This window comes from Nannospalax galili, unplaced genomic scaffold (assembly GCF_000622305.1).
Source record: "Nannospalax galili isolate Female #2095 unplaced genomic scaffold, S.galili_v1.0 scaffold381, whole genome shotgun sequence".
Classification (NCBI taxonomy): domain Eukaryota; kingdom Metazoa; phylum Chordata; class Mammalia; order Rodentia; family Spalacidae; genus Nannospalax; species Nannospalax galili.
In genome coordinates, this window is record NW_008347312.1 from 3644170 (window position 1) to 3654833 (window position 10664).

Consider the following 10664-nt stretch of genomic DNA (forward strand, 5'->3'; position numbering starts at 1 on the left):
CCTACTGACAAATTATACATAGCAGATCAAGAAATATATGTCTAGGTAAGGTTTATCTGAGAGCAAGTGGTCTTTGCCCAAGATTTATCTACAAGACACACAGTAATTAAAAATATCAGACTGGTGGAACCATCCTTCTTGGGTGTTTAACAGACATACTTTGAGGCCTATAATAATTTGGTCAGAGGGACAAAAAGGACAGTTTTTGCTCCTTGCCCTCCTAGGTCGACTAGTTCCAGGGGACTATGAGCATCTCTCAAAATGTCCTGTAACTGCAGTGACTCTCCTGTCCTCTTGATCAAGGAGGCCAAGGAGACCCCCACAAGATGGACTTGAACCAGTGTCCAGTCTACAAAGAGGAGGGTCAACACAGAGGAATCATTTCCTCCATGCTTCTAAGCAAAGCCAGCCATGGTCAAGCAGGACCTTTGACTTATCTTCACATAGACAGAACTGGTAAAAGAAAGGAGCCAGGGGCTCCTCCCAAGCCCATGTGACCCCTGAGGAACAGATCCTCAAAAGGCCTTAAGAGTAAAAATAAATTGGTTTATCTGGGCCAACTGTATGGCCTTAAACACCCAAAAGGAAAGTATAAGCAAAGATTAAAGGGGCCAATATAATTTTTTAAGAGTTCATATGTATAGCTAATGGCTACGTAACAAGCAACACTGCCAGACAGGAGACACCTTCTTTTGAGTTGTTGGCCAGGGTGGCCAAAGGGACTCCCAGATAGTAACCCAGCATAGAACTGGGAAAATGAACAGGAGACCCCAATCTTACCTAAAGGAATATTGACAACTGATTGCTGCTAGATGAGGAACAGCTGACCTTCCTAAAACAAAGACCTCTAGACAGGTTGACTAGATCCACCAGAGGGACAAGTAGTGGGGAACAGCTGGGGGTGCTGACAACACAGCAGACAGTAGCTGGGATAACAGAGTATAAGGGCTCTAGTGGGGGGAGGGAGGGTTTGGGAGGGTGCCATCTGGGAAGTAGCAGTTGTAGTGGCAGTGTAGTTGAATAAGATGGTTTGGGATGGTCTGTGTGATATACACACACACAAAAAAAAAAAATCAATAAAAAAAAGAATTATATTTGAGGAGAAAGCATAAAAATGTATGTCATGTTAATTAGTAGAGGTGATAAACATTACCACTGAAATCTACCCAATGACTTTATAGACATACACAGGTGCCAAGAATCCAAGTGCAACTGATTATGACTAGTAATAATCAGGTACATACAGATGAGAGAGACACGTGCCAACATCTCAGTGTTATTAGCAAAAACAATGAGTCTCTGTGTAAGAAGCAGTATATTTTAAAATAAAATGGAGATCTTTCTTAAAGGTTAAAAACTCATTCAATTTTATGTCTTACAGGGTTTATACTGAGTTCAATATTGTATAACTGTATTAATTCAACAGCGAACCTAAAAATTTTATAGCTACTTTTGAAAGAGATGTATCTTTGCTCTGGAAACTGTTATTGAGTATGTTAAAGCTGTGATGAAATGCTTTTTCTAAAAAATCTTTTTTTTTTTTAATTTAAAAAAATAAAAGATTTAAAAAGACAGGGAAAATTAACGGGGCATGGGAAGGGAAAGGAGTCCCTCACCCCTCCTGGCTGAGAATAAGGAAATTTCAGAAATAAAGTTACAAACTTTGTTTATAGTCAAAATATACCTTGAATTCCTGCAAGCTCTGATCTTGTGGACCTATCTTTTTTAATCAGCCTGTAAACCTATACTGTTTACCTCACACACCACTAATGTCTTATTTGCTAAAGAAAAATTCCTTAGATAAGCACACCAAAACAATTTTTATCTTTAGACCTGGTTGAATCCTGTAACTTCAAAGGCTGCCCAAATCCCACCAATAGCTATTGTTATGACACTGAGGACAGAGACTACTTACTGTCCTTTCCTGTCTTTCTCCCACTTTCTTAATACCTGTGTTTAAATCTAGATTAAAACCTTTCCATGATAAACTCCAGCTCTGCTTGTTATAACTCTTCCTGAAATTCTTTCCACAGCAGAAGAATCCCAGTTTCCTTGAGGTGAGGTCTCTGAAAAGTCTCCTCAGGCAGCTCCAGGCAGAAGCCACAGCTCTGGGCACTGAATCTGCTGCTGCCTTCATACTGAATTTCTGGTCCTAGAATTGTGAGAAACAAGCTTTTGGTGTTCATAAGCTGTTCATAGTATTTTGTTATCAAAGCCCAAACAAATTTAAGATACTGTGTAAGTGGGCATGCGAATAGGTTCTCCATTGGTTTTGAGGCCCCTTTGTTTGAAGGGGGATTTCCTGCTTTGCTCAGTTCTACTCCAGGAGTAAAGCACTTGCTGCCTAAGGACCTGAGTTTGGATCCCTAGAACCATAAATCTGAGTGTGAAAGTGATTGTTTCTGGGGCTCCAGCACTGCCATGCTGAGATGAGAGGTGCAAACAGGAGAGACCCCAGAAGGCCAGCCATCATTACACAGTGGTGAATAAGAGGCCTTGTCTCAAACAAGGGGAAGGTGAGGACTGACACACACAAATACACCATACATACAAATACACAAAAAGAAAAAAATCAGTTTTCATTTAATAGCTGTGGCAAATTAACAGAAACCCACTGATCTATCTCCACAGAGTGCTGGAGTCAGTTAATTGCTATCTTCAAAGTAGGCCCTGACTTTGGAAAAACCGCATTCATCCATCCATCCATCCATCCATCCATCCATCCATCCATCCATCCAATAAACATTTAGCTACTTTGGGAGCTACATTAGGAAGCAAAACAAAAAAATAAAGGAAGCAAGAATAAATAACTAGAAGTCAGCATTTTAAGAGCAAACTACTAGTCAGCAATTATTCTTGAGTCAGCGAATATGAGAGCCATATCAAGATAAAATGTGAATGGTCCGTATGAGCCATGAATGACCCGGCTATTTAGGAGCCATTTGGATGCAAGTTTGGTGGCCAGGGGCAGATAGAAATGCCCCAGTAGTTGTGTGAGCTTTGTTTAGGGGCTGGTGGTCCCTCAGTTTAAGCATCTACCCAGAGTGACAGGATGAAGGAACAGCTGGGGCAGGGAAAATGCAAGCCTGACTAACCGGCATTCCACTCAGGGCTGACAAATGTTGAGGTGGCAATAACAGCATTTTAAACCTTCAGAAATATCCCAACCAAAGGCCATGTGATTGGGCGTGAGGGTGGAGGGAATCGTATTTAATTTAAAAATCCTGTCAGGAAATGAAAAAAGTGAACAGTAATTTACCTGCCTTGGATATGTGTGGCAATCAAAGACCCGAGCTTCCTGGGAGAAGGAACACTCCTTGGTACCCACAGGCATTGGTAAATACTTGTGTGCTTCCTCCTAATAACAGAATCTGCTGTCATCCCTTTAACAGTTGAGGAAATGGAAGATCACATTTTTAAAAAAGACTTTTATTTTTATTTATGTGTATGTGTGTATCTGTATATGCCACAAGTTGGGGGTACCCAAAGAAGCCAGAAGAGGACACTGAATTCCCTGGACCTGAAGTTACAATAAATTGTGAGCCACTTGACATGACATGGGTGCTGGGAGCCAAACTTGGGTCCTTTGGAAGAACAGCAAGTGCTCTTAGCTGTTGAGTCATCTCTCCAGCCTCAAAACTCAGATTACTTAAGGCCGCATTGCAAGGAGGTGGTTAAGTGGGATTCTGGGCCTGCCTTTAACAGTGATCAGTTCTTGCAGATGAATATTAATCTAAGGAACTCACATTTTCCTTGTCTGTCATTATGACATGCACACATCCCTCCTGTATCCAAATCTCATGAATGTTTCTGTTTTGAGACAGGGTCTCATTATATCTCCCATGCTGACTTATAACTCAAAATCCCCCTGCCTCAGTCTCCTGGTGTGGGATGCTGGTGCTGCTCTGATGTTTAGAATGTTTTCATTCACTCAACTGCAGATCATCTACCGAATGTCAAAGATGAAACGTGAGTCGGTACAAGCAAGCCTCATTAATCTCCAATACACAGAGAAATGCCTCGGAGTCTTTGAAAGGGTTTGATCACTGCCTAGGGCCTAGAAACTGTTTCTTGCCCTTTTGTTATAAAATAATTTATGGGCAAACATTAAGTATGCAACCTTCAATGTGAAATCTTAATTACTGCCCTTTTAGGTGATTTCATGCCCTCTGAGGGTATAAATGACAATAACAGCAGAATGAACAAAAGGCTGCACCACGAACACAGCTGCCCCGGGTCCAGAAAGGAATGCCAGCATCAGCTCCACTCTTGCCATTTATCCCCATTCATTCTTGTTTCAGAGTGAAAAGTAACAGATACAGAGGGGAAAGGTAAGGACAGCCCTTGTTCATCATCACCCTTCACCTACCAAAGGGTTTACTAGTAGTCTGTGGTTTTCAGAAGGCACTAGTAGTCTGTGTTTTTCAGAAGGCACTGTCCACAGTGCCTGACCCTCATGATTGCTTGACTTCATCCCCCTGCAGATAATCTTTTGCCTGAATGTGTATGTGTGTGGTGTATGCATACGTGTGTGCCTGTACGTGCTGGTGCAGAGGCCAGAGGAGGATGCTGGGTGTCCTGCTCTATCATCTTCACCTTAGTCCCTTGAGATAGTCTCTAAGATAGGATTATCTTAGAGATAGACTGGTGGCTAGCAAGCCCTAGGGATCCTCCTGTCTCTGACCTCTACTGGGCTGGGGTCACAGGTATGTGATCATGCCTGTCCTTTTACATGGGTGCTGGTTCTCATGCTTATGTGGCAAGCACTCTTACTCAATGAGTTATCTCTAGCCCCACCTGCAGATACATCTGTGAAGACTCCATTGTGGTCATTTCAACTGTTTAATCCTGTTCTATCCTATGTTCAATTAATAACAGACACAGCACACTGAATGTACTCTGGATATTCAACAGCAAGATAAGAAAAGGGAACAGGGCTGGTGGGGGAAGGGGGGCTTAGTGGGTAAAGCACTTGCTGAGTTAGCATGAGGACCCAAGTTCAGATCCCCAGCTGGGCATGCTTATGTAAACTTCCAGCACTGGAGGTCCAAGACAGGCAGAGCCTGGGATTTACTGGCTAGTCATGTTGCTGAAACAGTGAGTTCCAGGCTCAGTGAGAGACCCTGTCTCAAAAAGCAAGAAGATGGAGAGCAACAGAGGAAGACACCTGAAGTTTACCTCTGGCCTCCTCACACAAACACACAGGCGAGTGTGCCCACACATATGCAAACACACCCACAGCACGATTGGGAGGTGGGGGAGGGGGGGAGGGAGAAAGAAAAGAAAGGGAAAGGGGGCAGAATCACTGAACTACAACTTGTGAGGCAGCCCGGTCTTCTTCATTCAGCAGGAGGACCTGAAGAGGGCAACAAGTCTAGGAACAATTGAGGGGCCTGTGACCACCCCAGCCTCATTCCCTCTCTACCCTGGCATTTGTTTAATGCCACCAAGAAAGGGGATGGTAGATCCTGAGAGGCGACATAAATTAAGTGTTGAGGCGAAGCCAAATGAGCCAATGAGCAAGGAGTAAGAATCAGAAGCAGCCTAGATCCATGACCGAGGGCCAGAAGCAATCTGCACTCCAGAAACCAGCTGTGAATGAAAGGCTCTGGCATTTCCAGGAGCTGTGCAGAGAGCAGCCTTCAATGCCATTCACCAGGAGGGACGGAAGCCCAGGCATGGGATTGCTCGTGTGTCCTCCCTCACTAGCTATCGGGGGGGGGGGGGGGGTGATCCTAGGGAGTAATCAATCTCTCTGTTTCCAGACCCTCCTCTGTGAAAGGAGGTGAGAAAAAGAGGGTCCAGTTTGTAGAGTTATTCTCAGGCTGAAATAAAATGATGAATGGAAGGCATTTTGGTTAGTGCTGACACATAATAGGCAACCAATCAAGAGGGTGGCAGCTCCTCCCACTCTCAATACTATTTTATTTTAGTGTGTGTGTGTGTGTGTGTGTGTGTGTGTGTGTGTATAACTAGGCCAGGGGACAATCAGGGGTCATGCCTTCTCAGATGCCTTGGTTTTTGAGACAGGCTGTCTTACTGGGAGCTGGGGTTTACTGATTTGGCATGACTGGCTGGCTAGAGAGCTCCAGGGATCTGCCTGTCTCCACCTCCCTAGCACTGGGGTCACAAGCCCATACCACCACATCAAGCTTTATGCATACATGCTGAGGACGGAACGCAGGTCCTCATGCTTTCACAGCAAGTATTTTATTGACTAAGTCATCTCCCCAGCCCCTTGAATCTATCCGATGGCTACCACAGTGGCAGGCATCCAGAGAGGAGAGCCTTCCCTGGGTGTGACGGTCAATACTGGAATTGTAGCCAATAACTTTTTTCAGTGTTTTTGGTTTACAGTCCACTTCAGCAGAATGTTCTCTCATGTTAATGAAAACAGGGGATCTGTTCAGTGAGGCCTGCCTTGGGTCAAAAGGGACGGCCAGGTGTGAAGTAGTGAGTCAGGAGAAAGAAGGACTGAGGTACAGCAGGCCTATGTGGCAAAACCAAGCATTTCTCACACAGCAATTGAAAAAGCCCTGCCAATCATGCCGTGGGTAGGCGGCAGGCAGACAGGATGCTCTGCCCCACTCCACTCGTCCACAAGGACCACAGATGACAGCTGACCTGCACTGTAAGGGAGGAGGAGGCCAGTGTGAAGCTTTGCTGAGCAGCCACTCAAGCTGAGGGCCACGGTGGAATTGCTCATGATCTAGCAGTTGCCTGATGAGGACAGAAAAGTTTCCAGGGAAGATCAGTGAGGAGTGGCTTGACAGACATGAATGAGACTTTCTTTCCCCTTCCCATGAAGTTATCAATAAAATAAAGCTTTCTCATGAATCACTGCAGAATTGGATCCCTCCCTGCAAGCTGGGACCAAGTGCTGAGTCACACCAGTTGGCTAAGGAACAAGAGTGAATTCAGGTAACAGGTGTAACCCCTCACACACACCTGGGAAACAGCTGTAGCACAGAAATACCAAGTTACCAAGGTAACATTTACTGAGGTCTTTGTTCTAGTCTATCCTGAGCACTCTGCATGGGCTGCTTTGTTTCACCCGCTGAGAATCCCAAGCACATGCAATGATCATCCTCATTTCACATACATAGAAATGATGGTATCTCAGAAAAATGAGATAACCTGTGCTACCAGCTTGGTAAAGGCCAACTTCAGGGTTTATGAGATAGCTCAGTTCCAAGTAGCTACCATGCTTTTGTTTTTTTTGTGCGTGTGTGTGTGTGTGTGTGTGTGTGTGTGTGTGGCTAGAAGATTTAAACACAGCTGAGCATGCTGGCACACACCTTTAATCCCAGCACTTGGGAGGCAGAGGCAGGTGAATCTCTGTGAATTCGAGGCCAGCCTAGTCTATATAGACAGTTCCAGGGCAGCTGGGGCTATAGGGAGACCCTGTCTCAAAAAGGCCGAAAAAAAAGAAAAGAAAAAAGTTTAAACACAGGCAAGAGCATTATTTCTGATCTATACCTTCAACCATTTTTAAATTTTCATTTTTGGGGGGCTGGAGAGATGGCTCAGCGGTTAAGAACACTGACTGTTCTTGCAGGAGACCAGGGTTCGAATCCCAGAACCCACATGGCAGCTAACAACTGTCTGTAACTCCAGTTCCAGGGGATCCAACAACCTCTTCTGTCTTCCAAGAGCATTGCACGACACGGGTGCGCTTATCAACACACAGGCAATACACGCATATAAAATAAAAATAATAAATAAATTTTTTTTCTAATTTTCATTTTTGTGACAGTATCTCCCTAAGCTGTCAAGGCTAGCCTTCAACTTGTGATCCTCTTGCTCAGTCTCCCAAGAAGTTGAGACAACAGGTACATGCCACCACACCTGCCAAAGGTGGACTTCAAAATTAGATAACTTTGACTCCAGAGTCTTGCTCTTAACCACTACACTGTCCACCAAGGCCTGATTTACAAACTGACTGCATGATTAACATGCTATGGGATCAAGCTGTGCCATGTATCAGTCCCTATGCTTTCTCCCTTTACTGACTAAATTCAGGAACTATATGTCTTCTTCACCTATCCAGGATGTCTCTCCAGGGATAAGTTCAACAGAATGGCCTTCCAGAAAGAAGACGGGTACTGGCAAAGTATATAGTAACAACTGTGTGCCCTTGCTGTCCAATCATGTACGCACTGAGGACCATCTCTAAGTTCACCATGTGCTAGGGCTGAGTAGAGTATACTAAGCATGGAGAAGTACAAGTATAAAATAGGGAATCTGCTCCCAGGGCACTTAAAATAGTGGAGGAGACAGGCATGTATAAAATTAAATATATGTGGGTTAAGAATGTCCTAATTAAGTCTGCCTTAATTTACCATAAAATGAGGAACAGATGAATACTCTGAAATCTGAGAGCTGGGATCAATTACTTCTCATTTGGGCCTATCAGTGAGCTGAAAGCCTAGGAGAGGTGTCACGCAGCCAAGTTTGGAAAAACAAGCCGAACTTAAATATGCAGAGGAAAGGAGCTCAAGGATTGCTTTCTAAAAAAGAAAGCAGGAACATATGCATCGAGGCCTTGAAGGAGGTGGTGGTACAGGGGACTCAGGGTGGTTCTGTTGGGCTGGAGGGTACTGCCTGCAAAGACAAGACACAGAGGAAGGAAGAGAAGAAAGGAAGGCAGACTGGAAAGGGCCTAAAAGCCAGAGAAAGGGCTCTTGGCTTCATCATGTAGATCCGTCATTGCCAAAGAGGATGGCAGCCCTCATGTTACAGGCTTGGTTCCCATGGTGGTGCTGGTGGAAGCTGGTGGAAGCTTTTGGAGGCAGGATCTAATGGGAAGACCTTGGGTTGGTGGAGTGTCCTTGAAGGAGAATGTGGAGCTCCAGGACCTTCTTCTTGCTCCCTGCTCCCTGGCTTGTGATGTGCATGGTTTTGCTCTGCCATGTGCTTCCAACATGGTGTGCTGCCTGGCCATTGGCATAAGGCAAGGGCCAATTGATCATGCATAGGATCTCCAATACTGTGAGCAAAAAAATCCTTTTTCTCTTTATCAGTTGATTCTTGGGTATGCCATTATAGTAACAGAAAGCTAGCACAATGTGTTATCCAAATTCTGATCAATGGGTGGGGGGTGCAGCTCAGTTGGTAGAGCACTGGCTTAGCATGCATAATGTCTTGGGCTTGAGCCCTAGCACTGCCTAAAATCACACATGGTGGCTGGCACACGGCTATAACCCAGCATTCAGGAGGTAGAGGCTGGGGGCTCAGATGCTCAAAGTCATCCATGGTTATTTAGCCTGGCTTACATGAGACTCTCAAGAAACAAAACCCCACAAGTCCTGACCAACATCTCACAATCCATTTCTGCCTCAAGCAAAGACACAACTGTCATGGGGAGGCCTGTCAGGTGGAATGTTATGTCAAGTGGACCCCAGTGGTGGGCAACGGGGAAGCTATAGCACAGGAAAGTCAAGCAGCAAGATGGACAGGGCAACATCAAGGTATCACTAAAGAAAAGTCAAGCATTTGCTAGAACATGTAGAAACTGTCTCCACATTGAAGCAGACAGTTCCTCTCAGATAGTGATCCCATGGGTCAGAAAGGCAACCATGTGGCAATACCATTAACTGTGACTGTACATACAAACCCCAGGCTATGTCCCATCAATTGGGCTTTTGCCCTAATTACTGCCAACTGTTTAAATGTTATTTTGAATCATTTCATCTGGATTTGACTCCTAGCTCTGTCATTTGTCCTGGATCACACTTTGAACCTCTGCATCCCTTCCTTTTTTCTCATCCTTAGGACACAGATGATAAAAACGGATGGAACCTCACAGGGGCTGATGTGAGTGCTGAAATAATGGATGATGATGCTCTTAGCAAAGGGCCTGACATGAAGCAAGTATTCTGCCTGTTGTTAACTGTTTGCCCTCTTTGTGGGTCGTTTTAGCTTTATTTTTAAGAAATTTATGTATTTTATGTATATGAATGTATTGCCTGCATGTATATAAGTGCACCCATGTCATACAATGCCCATGGAGTTCAGAAGAGAGTATTGGATTCCCTTGGAACTGGAGTTACAGATGGTTTTTAGCCGCCATGTGGGTGCTGGGAATCAGACTTGGGTCCTCTGCAAGAGCAGTCAGTGCTCTTAACCACTGAGCTAACTCTCCAGCCCCATTAGTTAGCTTTAAAAAAAATTACTATTTTTATTTTATGTGTATGAGTGTTTTGCCTGCATGTATGCAAGTGTGCCTGGTGTCATGCAATGCTCACAGAAGTCAGAGGAGGGTGCTGGATCCCCTGGAACTATAATTATGAATGGAGTTTGCCACCATGTGAGTGCTGGGAACTGAACCTGGGTCCTCTGCAAGAGCAGTCAGTCCTCTTAACTGCTGAGCCATCTCTCTAGCCCCTAATTAGCTTTTGTTGCTGTGATAAACACTGACCAAAACCAACTACGGGGAGGAAAGAGTTTATTTGGCTTGCAGATGTCATGGGTGTTGTGGGACACTGTCACTGAATATAGCAGCGTTTGTCATCTTCACCAGAGCAGTTGTGAATACCCACATGATACCTTCAAGGTCAGATCTACTGGTGTTTCCTTATAAAGAGCTGGGGAGGGTCATTTAGACCCTCACCTAAGATTCCAACCACTCCTTCCTATACCTCCTTCCCTCCCTCCCTCCCTCC

General features: G+C 44.7%; 1 protein-coding gene across 5 annotated transcripts in view; it reads right to left on the minus strand.

Moving 5' to 3' along the window:
- The window catches only part of Iqck (IQ motif containing K), a 165583-nt gene that overhangs the window by 131899 nt on the left and 23020 nt on the right, over positions 1–10664 (minus strand). Inside the window, exon 6 of one of the 5 annotated variants that reach the window (XM_029568694.1) lies at positions 1521–2152. The exons of the other annotated variants lie outside the window; for them this stretch is intronic. Within the exon in view, the coding sequence (XP_029424554.1) occupies positions 1853–2152 (300 nt within the window). The 3' untranslated portion in view covers positions 1521–1852. Of the gene's footprint in view, positions 1–1520; positions 2153–10664 lie in introns of those variants that run through there. 5 annotated transcript variants of the gene reach the window in all.